The 17371-nt window shown below is 30.7% G+C and overlaps 1 protein-coding gene across 1 annotated transcript in view; it reads left to right on the forward strand.

Moving 5' to 3' along the window:
• The window catches only part of serp (chitin deacetylase-like protein serp), an 87805-nt gene extending 70743 nt beyond the window's left edge, over positions 1 to 17062 (forward strand). The window contains exons 5-6 of the mRNA XM_067052008.1: positions 4082 to 4403; positions 15804 to 17062. Of these exons, the coding sequence (XP_066908109.1) occupies positions 4082 to 4403; positions 15804 to 16632 (1151 nt within the window). The 3' untranslated portion in view covers positions 16633 to 17062. The remainder of the gene's footprint in view (positions 1 to 4081; positions 4404 to 15803) is intronic.
• Positions 17063 to 17371: the final 309 nt, after the last annotated feature.

A 17371-nucleotide genomic window follows, 5' to 3' on the forward strand; every position in this document is an offset into this window, starting at 1 on the left:
TGTCCAAATTGGTCTGTAGTAAGTCTCTTGTCAAGATGGAATCCTAAGTATCGAATCTGTTCAACAGGCGTTAGTGGATTATTTATAAAGGATACTGTAGGACAGGAGGGTAGAGGTTTATGACGGAGAGTAAAGGTGGTCCGATGGGATTTGTCAGGATTTATTTTGATTCTCCAGTTTTGACACCATTCTTCGCTCATTCATTAGCACTCAAATTAAAGCTAGTTTAATGAGCTATAAACTAGTTTATGATTTTTATCTTCGTAGGAGTAATATTTTACATGAAATTTGGTAAAATAAATTGATTTATAGTTGTTCGGATAAATTTTTATTTTCCAAATTCATATTCATATGTGAATATCATAAAAACTACTACCCCTACGAAGATAAGTGTCATAAACTACTTTATGTTAAGTTAAATTTACTTTATTTTGAGTGTTGGTAGACATATGTGCGTCTTATGGATCTAGAAATATATTTTATCAAAAATCCAACATTTTATACGAACAACTAGAAATTAACATTTTGTGAGTTTATTTTGTCATCATAAAAACTACTACTCCTACAAATATAAACATGATTAACTATTTTGTAGTAAATTTAACTAGCTTTAAACTGGCAGTCATCTGTACGTCCAATGGTTTCTGAAATGAAGTTTTTCATAAATCAAACTTATTGTTCGATCAACTATAAATCAATTTATTTTAGCAAATATGAAAACTACTATTCCTATGAAGGAATGGTCAGAAACTTCTTTATAGTCCATTAAACTAGCATTAATTTGAGTGTTAATAGACAAATGTACATCACATAATTTCTGAGATATAGAATTCTCAAAATAAATTAACTAACTACTAATCTTTTAGTAGATTTTTAAGAAATTTTGCTTTTTAAAAAGCTACATCTCGAGAACTATTGGACGTAAATAGTTCTTTTGGGGCTAATATTTCAGAAAATTTACTCTTCTTTAAATAATGTTCTCTTAGATTTTCTAGTGTTGTTAGTAGTTTTTAAGATATAGAGCTCCGAATGAAAAATTAGTTCTGCATATTCTCATAGAGTAATGGCTGTGCTAAGGAGAAGTGAAGAATGCACAAATAAGTAATGGTAGAAAAGTGAGAATAGTGTAAAGATGTGACATGATTTCCTATATTAAATTCAAAAAATTATGAGGTTTAAAGTACATGAATATGGGACAGTGGTCCCGAAACGTTGTACTATATGATGATAATTTAATATAAATTATATTCAATTGGAAGTTTATTAACCTCATACAATTTTTATGAAAAATTAGTGTTTTTTGAAGGTTTTGAAACAGACGCCATTTTTTATTCCCCCTACCTATACTTGGCAGACTCATCAGTTTTGACTAGTGATTAGACATAGTTTTCATTAAAGTAATCAAACATTGGGGTGACATAACTGCCTTTTTTTCTTCCCGGCTCTTAAACTATTCTTTTATGAAGCTTGTACTACGATGGACTAAATGCTTTGAAAAGCAAGGGGACTATGTTGAAAAATGATGTACTTGTGAGTTTCCTACTTTTTTGGGCCGGCGGTATCACAGTGGTTAAGACAGTCTTACCAATTTGATGTCTATTGGAGGTGCCGATTCGAATCCTGGGGCGTTGACATTTTCATTTTGTGGGACCGTCACAAAAAAAAACTTTGACCCCCAACCATGATTAGGCAGTATAGGACTCCAATGGGAGTCTTGGCCGAAAAAAAAAAAAGTTTCCTATTTGATTACAATAAAATTTTATAACTATTTTGCGAATAATTGATTTACCCTCGTATTTTAATCATGCGCATTTAACGAAAAACATGTTTTTTCTCAATACCTGAGACAATATTGGCAAAACTCAGGTATGCGTTGCTAAACCTGGACTACAGGTCGAACCGGCTCAGGCACTTGACCAGTCGCCAGTGTCCAGCAAAGTCACCCTCAATCTCATTAGAAGAACTCTTTTAACTCATGTTTTCAGCTTACAATTAGTTTTTATTAGGGCATTGGAAAGTATTTTTCTCCGAATCAAGAATATTTCTTTACTATATCTTTTTTTTTTTAATGTTTTTCTCCCTCTTCTTTTTAATGTTCTGGCAAGTAATTTCGCAAAGTGATTTCCCAATACAGAAGTAGGTCTTCTGTAGGTTTCTTCAGAGAAGTAAAAGTAAAAGATGTCGGAGTGACTTTTTCTTGCGGATTCGGTCCTTTCTTAATTGGAAGCGGAACGGAGAAACGACGTTACGATGGAGACGTATCACGTAGATATTTTTCTTTGAAAACATGACAGAGTAACAGATTTTATATATATATTTTTTATATTATATTACTGAATCATTTCAGTTAGGCACTGTAAGCTTTTCACCCATCGAAGGAAAATGTGACCCTAAAAAATACGATTAATGCATCTAAATTTTCTTTCCTAGGTGAGAAAATTTTTATGAAATCGGGTCAAATCTTCAAGAAATTAAATTCAGATTAAAAAAAAAATCTATACCACTAGAACCCTTAAAGGGTCAGGGGTTCAGTACTTTGTAAGGAAGTATTGTTACTAGACCAACGGTTGTGCAAGGAGGTGATTTGGCCAGAATCATGCTCGACCACTAGACTTTTAATAATAATAATTATCTGCCATGGCCGGATTCGAACCCGGCTCCTTGGAGTTATTAGTCCATTACCTTACCAGCGAGCTCCCCACTCCTATATTAAATTCATAAAATAATTATTTTTTATTCGTATTTTAGAGAGTGGAAACTCTGAAAACTTAACATTAGTTTAACAAGTTACAATGAATGAACATTTAAGATGTTCTTTCAAATAAAACTCGCTATTTTTTAAAATGTCACTTAGCACTTTCATCTATTCAGCAAATATGATTTTTTGACCATTTTTTTTTTTTATGATGACGTGTTATGGTTGTAGTCCAACAGCCTAAAGGATAGAAAAACGAAGTTATTTCACCCCAACTTTAATGGAAGCTATAAATAGAGTCAAAATTGATCACTTCCAACTATATTTAGAGGGAATAAAAAATGGTGGCTGCTTCAAGAACAAAAAAAAGAAATATTAATTTTTGAGTTCTTTCTACTAAAAAAAAATTGCATTATTTTGTGTTAGAAAACTTTACTTTTACCTGAACTATACAAGCGGTAAAAAACTTTTAGATATGTGTATAGATAACAAGATTTCAAAATGGAAGTAGATAAAATTGGACAAATATCAGAATACAATAATACATGAATATGGGGCAATATCCAGAAACGTTGTACAAGAACAATATATAGAATAGTATAATTTATATTATAATTGGAAATTTTCTTCACCTCATCAATTAAAAAAAATTAATATAATCAATTCCTAAAAAATAAAACCAGGGAAAACAACATTTTGAGAACTTATTTTGGTGAATATCATTGAAACTACTAGTATGTCTTTCGTAGTTGTATTTTCCAAGATAATCGCCAAAAGAAATTCACAAAATATTGATCTTTCGTTATTTGGAGAAATGTTGCTTTTTGAAAAAAAACGCATCCGGAAAATATTGCAGTATTACTCCGAAACTCTATAGGGCTCACATTTTAGAAATTTTACTCTATTTTCAATGAAGTTCAATTATGTTTTTGGTGTTGTAGGTATTTTGAATGATATAGAGCTCCAAAGAAAATTTAATGTTTTTATCTCCTAACTCTGGTTAGCAGAGTCATTAATTTTGACTAGAAACTATAAATATTTGTTATTAAAGTATTATGTAATTGGGATAAAATGACTTTATTTATTTATTTTTTGGGCTGTCGGACTACAGCTTGCCAGTAGTGTAGTACTAATTGTCCCTCGGGCCACGAGGCTACTATACCGCCCTAGCCCACATACTGAGACAGTCCCACGCTTTAACGTGCGTTATTGTCCTGTCATTGCGTCACAGAACTGGGGGGTCAATTATGACGTCATAGTGACGCAGCTTGTTGACCAACTGCCGCCAAAGCGAATGTCCATACTACACAAAGACCACGGACTATGTTGATATCCTTTTACAAAATTTTAGACACGTAGAAAGTCAACTGTTGATTTTTGTTGCAGATAACGACAACGACCCGAACAGAGCGCCTCCTTGCGACCCGGCTGTCTGTGTCCTTCCGGATTGCTTCTGCTCCGAAGATGGAACAGGCATCCCTAACGACCTACCTGCCAAAGACATTCCGCAGATGATCACCATCACCTTCGACGATGCCATCAACAACAACAACATCGAGCTCTACAAGGAGATCTTCAGCAGTAAGAGGAAGAATCCCAACGGTTGCGACATCAAAGCCACCTTCTTCGTGTCCCACAAATACACCAATTACTCCGCTGTTCAGGAAACCCACAGGAAAGGACATGAAATCGCTGTACACTCCATAACGTAAGAATTTTTTTTTTATTCTTTAAAACTAACTAGTCTTTTAACAATAAGTACAATCAACACTAAGTGAAATGTAAACCTTACTTTCACTTCAGCATTTAATCAGAAATGAATCATGCTCTAAAATTATAAACATAAAACATCCATTTTTTTTATACCATAATAACTAGGGGGTACCTCCTCCCCACCTAACAGAGGATCAAACTCTATGTTACAAATTATACGACTATTCATTTAACACGGGAGAGGTTTAGCCTTGAGCATTATACTCATGTTGGAAAACAAAAGGTCTATTTATTTATCTAGTATTTCATCTGTTTTGTTTATGCTTTTGTCTACCTTCCGTCAACCCTTTGATGTTGTTTATATTATTCCCTCTTTTATCTCCCCACCCATATTTAATTCAGTTTTGCTCTGGCCTCCTGACTGAGTATTTCTCTCACCTGTACACTCATAACGTAATATATTTTTTTCTCATGTGAGCATTCTGCTCACCTGGGCACCTCCTGCGTTTATTATTTTAATTTTTTTGCTTTACCAACAAATATAGATGAGTATCTCCTAAATCAAGGGGAATTCGATACTTTTAAAATTACAATTAGTAAGTACACTTTTATTCAATCTAAAACAAATATTCTAAATGCTCTCAAATATTCAAGCTAAAGGAAATCTGATACAATAGGTTCCAAGGTACAGAAATGTTTTTTCTTTACGAAGAAGTATAGATAACTATATCCTAGACCAATTGTGAGGTGAGTAAAATATTTAAATAAACATAAATTTGAAGGAAACATTTGTCCAAGTATTGCAATGAAACATAAAGGTTTTTCTCCTCCAAGGAACAAATTAAAATAAAATTTAAAATTTTGAAAAGAACAACCTTAAATTGAAGGGTTAGGTGGATAAAGGCGGTAGGTACCTATCAAACTTGAGTGAGGTACCCTAACTTCAAAATCCATTCGATAAGTGAGATACCTAGATATAGAAGGATCTATGTACACTTGAAAACATAACCGGCTGCAACAAAGAAATTTAAACTTGTTTTCTTAAAATTTATTATTTGTAACAACCCCATCAATTAATAGAGATATTAAGGAGTATTAGTATACTAAACCCGCACCACTGTTGTGCTATGAGTCATAGTATATAAAGGAGAGCTGAAACAATAGATAGAAAAAAAAAACAATATACATAGTAAAATACATTCTTACTTTTATTTACTATATATAAAAAATAAATAAATAATGAAGGCCTAACGAACCCGATGGTTCGATGCCGATAACACCAAACGCTCTCTGCATACATTCTTCGAGTGATGCCCCTCCAAATCCAATTCTTCTAAATCAGTTTTAAGGCAATCCTCCCATCTACGTTTCGGTCTACCCCTAGGACGATTAACCGTTGGTTCAGTGTTCATTAACATTTTAGAGATCCGCTCGTTACTAAGCCCTACAACCTTCCACGCCCATCTTATCCTCCACAATGCTATAACTTGAATTAAATTTACCGTGTATATTTTACGTAATACTTTATTTTCGAAAATCATAAGGCGCTGTTCATCCCATAGTGTAAAAGGCCACGTCTCGCGTCCATAAACGAGAATATCACTAGAAATGTGCGCAAAGAGGAGGTGATTTTGACGCGCATACGAATTAGTCACGCGCCCTACCCAAGGTTATCTTATGACCCGTGATCCTCCACCTGTATGCCAAACATGCGGAAATACCTTTCTGAGTTATTTGGTTTGGGAAATAAAACATATCTAATATTATTTTTATGCCACATATATTAGAACATTAAAGGGACTTTATTTTAAATAAAAAGTATTCATTACGCATATGTACCTACTAATGTAGTTATTAAATTATAAATTTAGAAATTATATCGAACTGGCATCGCAAAGTGGTGGGAAACTGCCGTTTTTTTCACAAAACTTCTAAATTGTTTAAACCTTCTGAAACTCTCATAAATGTTATTCAGAGTACTGAATTCAATTGAATGCATTTTTTTTTTTTAATTTTGATAATATTTTCAGGTGTAAAAATACAAATATTAATTTTTCTATCCTTTTAATAAATAAAAGTTTAATCCTTAGTAGTTAATTTGATTGCTGTTCTTACTGGTTATACCTTCCAAGAAAGCCACTGACTACATACGTCTCAATACGTCAATGAAACTTGCACAAACGTTCCAATATGTACACTTTTATGGAAAATAAAGAAAAAAAGAATTTTTCCAGTAACTAATTTGTAATGGCTGAAGATATTTAGAAAAATAAATATTTTAAGAAAAAATCCTAATTTTGGGAAATTATAATTTGAAAAATAACTTTCGTTGGTATTGACTTGTCCAAAACATTTTTTGTTGGATAGTTCGAAAATAAAATAACAACCTGTAAAAACCTGACCTTTTTTAAATACCGAAATAACGTCTAAGATTTAGTCAACGGCTCAGAAATATTGTTTTATTAGAAAAACAATTACGGTTAATTCTTTTATATGGATTTGAGTGTACGAAATCACACTCATCAGCATAATTAGACAAATTTCATTTTTAAAGTTTTTCACCACTGCGTCGCTGCAGCCATGAGGTAGGGTGACGACGACATAACTAACATAACAGTTGCAACGGCATAATTAAAAAAAATGCATATTTGTTTTATTCTATTTTTTTTTTTTTTTATTTACTCCCTCTCAAAGGACAAAATAATTTTTCCTATGTGTGTCTTTTATATAGACATATGTACATAGGTTATATAGCCGTTTCACTGTATGTGTGTATTACCGAAGTAGACAATGCATCCTTCATGAGGGCAATACGAACTCGACAATGCGGCATTGCAGGAGTGCGAGCTAGGATTTCCTACATCCTCGTGCGGCCGAAGGTCGTTGCATTGTGGTCGTTTATGAAAGTTACAACTAGGACACGACAGAACAATGCCTCGCCACAGGCTCCTTTCTAGCCGCTACCACAATCATCGGTTTATACTTTACCCAAAAACAAAACTTGGGAAACATATCCTGTGTTACTTTTGACAGGACAGGTGGGTGTAGCTGGTGCACGCTGGAGTAATATCCGGTGTAGCAACGTGGCACTTTAGCGCAACCTTCAATCATTCGACGATGTTTGCGTCCAACGGAGTAACTGAAGTTTAACCTTATACGGTACAACATAGAGAAGACTAAAATATAATTGCAAAAACCTATGAACGGAAAGTTTATTATATTAATATATTTAAATGCATCACACAAAAACAAAAGAAGCTCCAAATAGCAGCATATCATAAATAAAACATATTTCTTCAATAAACAGAAAAAAATAATAAATAACATCACTTCTTGAATAAAAGATTTTAAAAAAATTAAAATGAAATTATTCTTCAAACCCACTATTTACAAAAACAATTAACTAATAAAAAAATAAACATAATTGAAAAGCGCCAATTAATAAATATAAACAATTTGAATTTTAGAAATTCATATTAATTAATAATATTAAAAAATGTATTTATGGACTTATTTCCAACATTTTGCGATAATACTATAATTTAAAACTATTTATTTAAACTTTTTATATGGTGGCCACTATTACGGGTATTCGTGATATTGTGTTAAATGTAAAATATTTTACCATGTGAAATGTCATAATAGTATAGTTTTTTATAGTTTTTTCAGTATAAGTATAGTTTTTTTTTTCCCCCGAACCCTCTAAAACAGAAATAAGAGTGAATTAGTAGTGAATTACTGTGTAAAAAAGAGAAAAGTAATTCGTGTTGTGTCTTACCTTTTACTACCTTTGGTATTTTAAGGTTACCTGTTATGTTTAATGTCTTGAGCTATCCATTCTGAAAATGAATTATTTCAAGTCCGGAGGTGAGGGGCCTCCTCGTATTGTATCGCATATAAGATAAAAATAAAAGCATTAATTAAGAAGGACGATAGATAATGGTGAAATAATAATAAAAACAGTCAAAAGTCGAAAAGAAGTGTAAGGGAGGGGTTGGAGGTGCATCAGAAGATGGAGTTATGAGGTGATGTTAATAGGGTTTTTGGAACCTTTCCTGCCCTGCCACCTCGCAGGAAGGGGGGATGGAGTGATAGACTGGATTGAAGGAAGCAGGGAGACTGTCAAAGAGTTTAATTTGCCTCCGTGTCATGTGCATAAGTATAGGATTGTGAGCAGCCCTATTTAAAGTCATGTTAAATGGATAAGAGCCCCTAGCGGATTTTCTGAGCAACTTGTTTAGTATCCTTTCCATCCAAAACTTCATGTTATTGTTTACTTCCAAGTTTTGATTACAGTAATTTATTACAACATGCCTAAAATAAGTGAAAAGTAGAATTTTAAGAGTTTGGCTACTGATTGTCTTTTTTTAAAAAGTACAAAACACAAGACAAAAAGAAGAAAAAACAAAACACAAACTACGAGTAAGTAACCTAACACGACAACAAATAAAACGGTGACGAGCTCAGCTGGTCTGTTACGTGACGTCATTCTCCATTACCAGACCTAGTAACAGACTCTCAACCATGTTGTATGTTAAATCGTTTTAAGATGGTAAAAGTACGAAATGTTTCTCCATTTAGCATAAGTTTTTCCATTTAATACGCTTTAACATGTTAAACTAAAGATCATGAATACTCCTACAAAGCTAGTCAGAAAATGTATGATAATTTTCAAATGTTGAAAACAGTTTTATAATATCAATTCAACAACATCGTATAATCGAAAACTATTAGCGATCGACAGAAGGCTGAAACGTCCACCAGTAAAAAAAATGGGAGTTAACAAAGGCCATTATAATCAATAAATATTTTCTTATTTATTAACACTAACATAAAATGCAACAGTTTTTTAAAATTATTTATTTATTGTTATTTACAACTGTACAAATTTGCTGTAGGTGATATAATGACATGATACAAACGTGTGGAGAATCTAACCATTGATACAACTCAAAAAAAAAAAAGTAACAGTAATTGTAATTTGCGATTTTCAAATTGCTTTGTTATAACCATTTTTTTAATAAGACAATTTTAGCAAAAATAACTTGGCAATCATTGATAATTTATAGGCAAGTTGTACTTTTGTTTTTTCTATGTTTCCAAATTCATAGTTAAATCACTAAACTTATTATATACGTAATGAAGTAGTGTTTTTATACATTTATGTTAATATTTCCTATCGAAATGTTCCTCGGAATAACCAGCCAGGGTTTCAGTCCCAAAGTGACCGATTAACAGGGGTTCTACTGTATTTATTTTCAATAACAATATAAGCAAAAATAACTTGTTAATTATGGTTTGTACCTCCTTGTACAACCGTTGGTCGAATAACAGTACTTCCTTAACCCTTTTTTAAATAACAAATTAGTGTATAGAGTAATATCCGATCATATTTAGGTTATCAATTTTTTAAGAGTTTTATTTTTATTTTAAAGAGTTTATTTCTTACTTAAACTCCATATTCTTATTCACACTTGTCATAAAGGAGTACCTAGCGGTACTTAATATAAAATTTAATTATTTTTCAAAAGTTATGCTACCAATGATTTAATAACAAAATAAAATAAATAATATATTCTATTTAATATAATGGCTCATGATTTTGAATATTAGGCATATGAAAAAATCTTTATTCTATTTAAAAAATTAAATCCTTCTATAAAAGAGATTTCAAAATTCAAAATTGAAATTTTTTATTGTTTTGCCTTGAAACTCATTAGTTTTTATTATAATACTTCAAATAAACAATAGGGGATGGTTTAGATTTTTTTTTTAATCATAGGACTGCCAATCTGAATTAATATTTTAACTAGGGTATACTGATTAGTGGTATCAAATTCAAATTTTATTTCCATTATCACTTGTGGACTGAACGGACAAAACACGAAGAGGCCATCTAGCAATGAAAGTGGTCTGACGTAGAACCGAAACCGGTCTGCATAAATAAACCTGTTAACACTTTCTATTGCCAACTCCTGCCCACCATGTCGTCTCCTCTGCACAAAATCAATATAGAAGGGAAAATTCACTTTTGTTCTCAAAATTTGAATAATATATAATAAAAAAATAAAATAAAAGTCCTGGTTAAGTTTCACAAAATTCGAAAAAATAATATACATAAAAGCAATGATATAATATAACTGACAATAAAAAAAAAATTATCTTCAATATATGTTTCCTTACTCAACTCAGAAAACAAATCTTCTCATTATTAAATATTTCAAATATAAGTAAATGATAGTAACTCATTGTATAATTATAAAAATTAGGAGTAATTATATTATATAAATTTGTATAAAATTAAATTATTCTTCAAACCCACTATTTACAAAAACAATTAACTAATAAAAAAAATTAACATTATTGAAAAGGAACAACTAATAAATATAAACAATTTGAATTTTAGAAATTCATATTAATTAATAATATTAAAAAATGTATATGCATGTAGAGAAACTACCCATTGGTAGCACTCTAAAAACATTTTTACAATATAAGGTCTCGAGGCCATCTTCTTTTCAGACGCCTCGGGGGATTGTCCGGAATAAAAGAGGAAGCAAGATTAGAAACTAATGGGTTTGAGTGTTTAGAGAGTTTGTAATGGAAGGATTGATATCTGGTTCGGGCTAGATCGTATATGTTATATCGTTTTAACATGGTGAAAGAAGGAAATATTTCTCCATTTAGTTTTTCTATTTAACACCGCTTTAACATGTTAAACTAAAGATCATGAATATTCCTTAAAAAGCTAGTCAGAAAATGTTTGATAATCTTCGAATGTTGAAAACAGTTTTATAATTTCAATTCAACAACTACGTATAATCGAAAACTATTAACAACTCAGAAAGCAAATCTTCACATTATTAAATATTTCAAATATAAGTAAATGATAGTAACTCATTGTATAATTATAAAAATTATGAGTAATTATATTATATAAGTTTGTATAAAATAAATGATTCCTAATTTTTTCCCCTAAAAAAATTTACTTAAAAAACTGGAAAGACGTTTTACTGCGTTAAATCTTTTTAATTTAAAATCAATATTGAAGTGAAAAATTACTTATGCTCTGAAAATTTTCGATTTCGATTTATTCACTTGCCTAGGAGTGTTTCATACTTTTACTAATTATATATCTAAAGATAATTTGAGTGTTGATTCTTGATTTTTTTTTTTTTATTCAGACACAATACTTATAAATTGTATTTGACAATTATGTGTATATTTTTAATATTCTAATTTCTTGGATTTTGAAATTATTGGTGTAGGTTTTTAATTTTAGAAAATCTTTGAATAAATTGTTCAACTAAAATTTTCATAGTTGAGAATGGTCTCATATAGTTTCATATAGTTAAACTCCCTTTCATTGCGATGTTTTCTGTACAGAAGAGGAATTGAAATCACCATTGATAAAATAATCTGGATTGTTTTTTTTAAATTTTTATTTGAAACACAAGTTGTAAACAGCAATAAATAAAAAAGTAAATAAAAATAATTTTTATTTGTAGTATTATAAGTCAAAACAATATTTTTCCTTACTACATATTTCATATCTAGGCATTTGAAACTAATACACGGATCTTAAAATTAATTTTATATAAAATTAATATCTCAATTTTTCCCCTCTATAAAAATCAATTAAAAAAAACAGAAGAAGACATTTTGTCATTTTCTTTTCTCAATATTTTTTATTTGAAATATTAAATTACTATTAATAGGAAAATTCACTCTTTTCTTAAAATTTTCGACTTTGGTTCCTTTTTTTAGTCTAAGAATATTCCATATATAATACACAAGTACTTTGAAAGGAGATGAGAAAGTATCATGAAATTAGAAAAAAAATTAATGTATTCTAATAGTATAAATGTGATAATATAATATAGCATCCTTAATTACATAAATATTATTATTTTTATTTATAATTAGTCTTTAATTTAATTGTTAAACGGTTACAATATATTAAATACGGGTGACTCTTGCAAGTAGCAATACTACTCCCAACTGTTTAAAAAACTAACAAACTGTGACAATGTTCATGTAAAGTCAACCTTTACTTTATATATTTTTTTTTAAAATAATGAAATATAATGGACATTAAAAAAATTATAATATATAATTTATTATTATAAAATATAACTAATTATAATAGAAACTATCACCAAGTCCCTTGACATCTTCAGATTCTTGTATATTCAATAGATCGGTATTTATACAACAAATATTTTACAAATTAAATTACTATTATTTACATTAAATAATAACATCCTAGAAATATTATGAATTTATTTTATATCTGTTGAATACAGATATAGGGCGATCTATTATATACGGAAACAGAGAACACTTTTATATTCTTTACTCTAAAATATAAAAGTGTAATGGAAGGAGCAAAAACTAAAGTTTCTTGACTTCAGAAGATTTCCTTAAAACATATGAAAATATTTTTAATTTTCCCATCTATATTATGAAATATTTTAACTTTTCAAACTCGTTTAGGTTTAAAATTTCCTCTTAGATGTGGTGAATGTCAATATTCGACAAAAAAAGTTTTTGGCTATATAAACCATTTAAAAATTCCTAATTTCTTGACTCCAGAGGTATTGCAATATGTTTCAGAAATTTCATGAATAGAATGTTTCACCAAAATTTTCGCGGATTTCAAATCTCGACTTTCTCATTTTTGTGGTTTTTCATTATATTTACAGGCCTTATCCTGGTACAGTTAAATTGAAATTACCACTGAAAACAATTTAGAGTTTTTAAAAATATTTTTATTTGAAACATTTAAGCCTTATTGAAATAGCCTAACACAGTATTATAAGTTAAAAAAATACTTTTTTTTATTAAACATTTCATATCTAGGCAAGTGAAAGTATAGGAACATGGTTCTTGATGTGAATTTTATATAAAATAAATAATTACTAATTTTTTCTCTCTTTAAAAAAAAAAATATGGAAAGGCATTTTGTCGTTTTATTTTCTAAATATATATATTTTTAAATGATATATTTAGTCATTCCTTGTTATGCTAATTGATATGAACAAACACTGGTATTTATTTTTTTTTTTTAGTTTTTTTAGATAATATTAAATATTTTTTCTATTAAGAATATATTTCAGTTTTCTAAACTGTATAATTATGTAGATGTAATTTAAGATTATTATTTAATATTTTATTCAGTATTTTCCATCATTCCATTCACTTTTGAGTCGAAAAGTAAAAATAAATTCGATTTGATATAATGTAACGCGAGTGCATAGAAAAACAAAAATAAAAAAAATAAAAAAATAGAAAAGAAAAATCGGTTTTTTTCTATCCTTTCCTTTATTAATTATTTCTTTCGAAGTCTTATGAATTAATCGTGTCTAACGTTATTCATTTATTTATTAATTCATTATCTAATAACATAAAAATTACAAAACCCTAATATTTGCTAAAATCTATTCGTGATCTAATTCTGATTTTTCTCCATAAGAAGTGACTTAATTTAACTTAATATAAAATCGAATAATTCACTCAATAAGTGTGTCCGCATCAGAGACTGAACACTGAGGAATTCGTTGCAAAATGTTGGTGATGTGGGCGCAGCCTGGCGGCTCTGAACTGAAGCTGTCGATATTGCAGCACCATCTGCATTAGAAAGGTTCAACACTTGCTTGATAAATTAACCGTGGATATTGTTTCAAATATCTTATCGATCTTGATTTTATGAATTAGATTGGCCCATGCTCTGCAATACTTTTAGATTTAAAAAAAAAAAATCCTTTAAAATTATATTCGTGTTCCCCAAAGCATCCAGTAGTTTTAATTAAATATATTGGTATTTTTGAAGTAAAAGACATTAAATAAAATTTAATTATTTTTACAATCCTTACAATCCAAAATCCTAAATGCTTCCTACTTTTTAATAAATAGAATCATCCACAAAGATCTGTTCCATTAGTAACCGATCTAGCCCGAACCAGATATGAATCCTTCCATTACCAACTCCCTAACCACTCAAACTCATTAGTTTCTAATCTTGCTTCCTCTTTTATTCGAGACAATCCTCCGAGGCATCTGAAAAGAAGATGGCCTCGAGACCTTATATTGTAAAAATGTTTTTAGAGTTAGCTACCAGTTAGTTTCTCTACATGCTTGTAGCATACCATTATGATTTCATCAAATTTACTTGATCAATTTTATGTACAGTTATATATATCAATAAATACATTTTTAAAAATATATATATATATATTTACAGAAGGGAAGTTTGATTTTTTTTTTTAATTCATAAATTTTAATTTCAATTATAATTAATGAAGGAAATAGTTATTTAACACTTTAGAACAGTTTATCGTATCCTATCACGTCCTTAAGTTTACATGAGAGTATTTGAAAAGTCACACTCATTGTTTTTTCTTAAATATCAAGTCCTCTTACAATTGGCCATATATACCTAAGGGTTCATATGAGTGAGGTAATGTGTCATATTAGTAACCTCGCAACTTGGTCAAATATGAAGATTTGACTAAAAAAAAAAAAATAATAAAAAAAAAATGGAACGATGTTCGCAATGATTAGAATAATGTGACAACGTGTAAGATAACCTCCATGTGTTAGAAATGGTCAGGTAGGGGATAAAAAAAAAAATAAAAAAGATGTAAAGACTAATCATCCAAAACTTTTTTAACAATTATTTCAAACCATCGTCCACTCTTGGCAAAACTCTTATTTAAAGTGGTTTCCATGCCGATTCTTTATTTTAGATTATTTTAAAATGTAGTTTTATATGAGTATTTTTTTTTTTAAACCCCACTATTCATTACTGGTAAACGTTTTGATGTTTTAAGTCGAGTAGGGGCCCAAAAGGAACCTTTGCTAGCCCAACCAGGGTAATGAAAGTGAAAGAAAGCACTGTCGAATTTTGTTAATGTTATATTTTGAATAATTTCACAAAACATACAAACTAGAAAAAAAAAAGAACTTAACCAAAATTATAAGTATTACAAAATTAAAATTCAGATTAAACAAAAGAAAAAAACCTGATTTAAACTAAACAAAAATTCTTCTTAAAATAAAAATTAATTAAGAGTCATTAATGACATAGCATGAATAAAATATTTTTATCACGGTGGGTGACTGTTCGGGCTCAATGCAAGGGAAAGGTATCTCTGTATTTATTTTAGGTGTTATGACCTCTTTGCCAGATTGTAATGTCGTTGTGTATCCACCAATACTCGTTTCTTAAACATCGCTCATAAAAATTATACTTTTAAATGGAAAAAAAAAATATTTTCAGAAGCCTGTAAGAATTGTTTGTTTATACCAAAACAATAAATGCCCATTTTTTCATATGTTTTTATCCTTCAAATGTATAATTTTCATTGACTAATTGTGTATTAACTTGTTACAGCCACAACGATGACGAACAGTTCTGGTCTAACGCAACTGTTGATGACTGGGCTAAAGAAATGGCCGGTATGAGGGTCATTGTAGAAAAGTACGCTAACATCACAGACAACAGCGTCGTCGGAGTACGCGCCCCCTACTTGAGAGTTGGTGGAAACAACCAGTTCACCATGATGGAAGAACAAGCCTTCCTCTACGACTCAACCATCACAGCTCCACTCTCCAACCCCCCTCTATGGCCATACACCATGTACTTCAGGATGCCACATAGGTGCCACGGTAACCTCCAACACTGCCCGACTAGGAGTCACGCGGTTTGGGAAATGGTAATGAACGAACTCGACCGTCGGGAAGACCCTAACTTCGACGAGTACCTCCCAGGTTGCGCTATGGTAGACTCCTGTTCCAACATCCTCACCGGAGATCAGTTCTACAACTTCCTCAACCACAACTTCGATAGGCATTACGATCAAAACAGAGCTCCCATTGGACTCTACTTCCACGCCGCTTGGCTCAAGAACAATCCCGAGTTCTTGGACGCTTTCTTGTATTGGATCGACGAGATCTTGGAGAAGTATAATGATGTTTACTTCGTCACTATGACGCAGGTAATCCAATGGATTCAGAATCCGAGGACGATCTCGGAAGCTAAGAACTTCGAGCCATGGAGGGAGAAGTGCGTTGTAGATGGACCTCCTGCCTGTTGGGTACCACACTCTTGCAAGCTGACCAGTAAGGAGGTTCCCGGGGAGACCATCAACCTCCAGACATGCGTTAGGTGTCCGAACAATTACCCCTGGGTCAACGATCCCACAGGGGACGGTTTCTACTGAAACTCGCCGGAGGATCTCAATCAAAGCCAACCCCGGGCGTCGCCGGGCAATGACTGACATAAACAGCGGGAGCCACCCCCCGGCCCAGGGGATGCGGAGGGTCGGGGCCCCAACGTAATATAATCAACGCCAGCGATTACATCCAATTATCTTATTATCTAATTATACACAAAGAACAGACACAAATTATTGTAAAAAAAACTTATAAATATTGTAAGAAACCCTCCCAGCCCTTGTACACTCAATACGTGTAATGTATGTAATATTATAACACTATCCTCAAGTTATCAATTGTAATGCTATATTAAGTTGAAATACATTATTCTCAACTTAGTTATCAATGTCCTCAATTTATTTAAATTATAGTCAACTATTGTTCTATTAGACTTTCAATTGTTTGTAAATATTTAATAAAAAACATTATAAAATTTGTTTGTTTATTATTAATAAATTAATTAATAGTTACAAAATCTATATACCTTTGTCAGTTCTTTGCTCATGAGATTTCCCCCACCACAAATCGTATAATTTATGATGTGAATGATATTTTTTTTGAAGATATGTATAAAAGATCTCCAAACAAGAAAAAATGAATGATAATATATCTGTAAATACTTTGTTTAGGAGTTATTCACGTCTAAAGATTTTCATTGTAATGAATTTTTAAGAGTATAATAAATTAATCAATTGTGTTCAACTACTTTATTAATGAAATATAAACATTTGAATTTATATTAAG

This window comes from Halyomorpha halys, unplaced genomic scaffold (assembly GCF_000696795.3).
Source record: "Halyomorpha halys isolate HHAL.00 unplaced genomic scaffold, Hhal_1.1 Scaffold630.1, whole genome shotgun sequence".
In the NCBI taxonomy this organism is placed as follows: domain Eukaryota; kingdom Metazoa; phylum Arthropoda; class Insecta; order Hemiptera; family Pentatomidae; genus Halyomorpha; species Halyomorpha halys.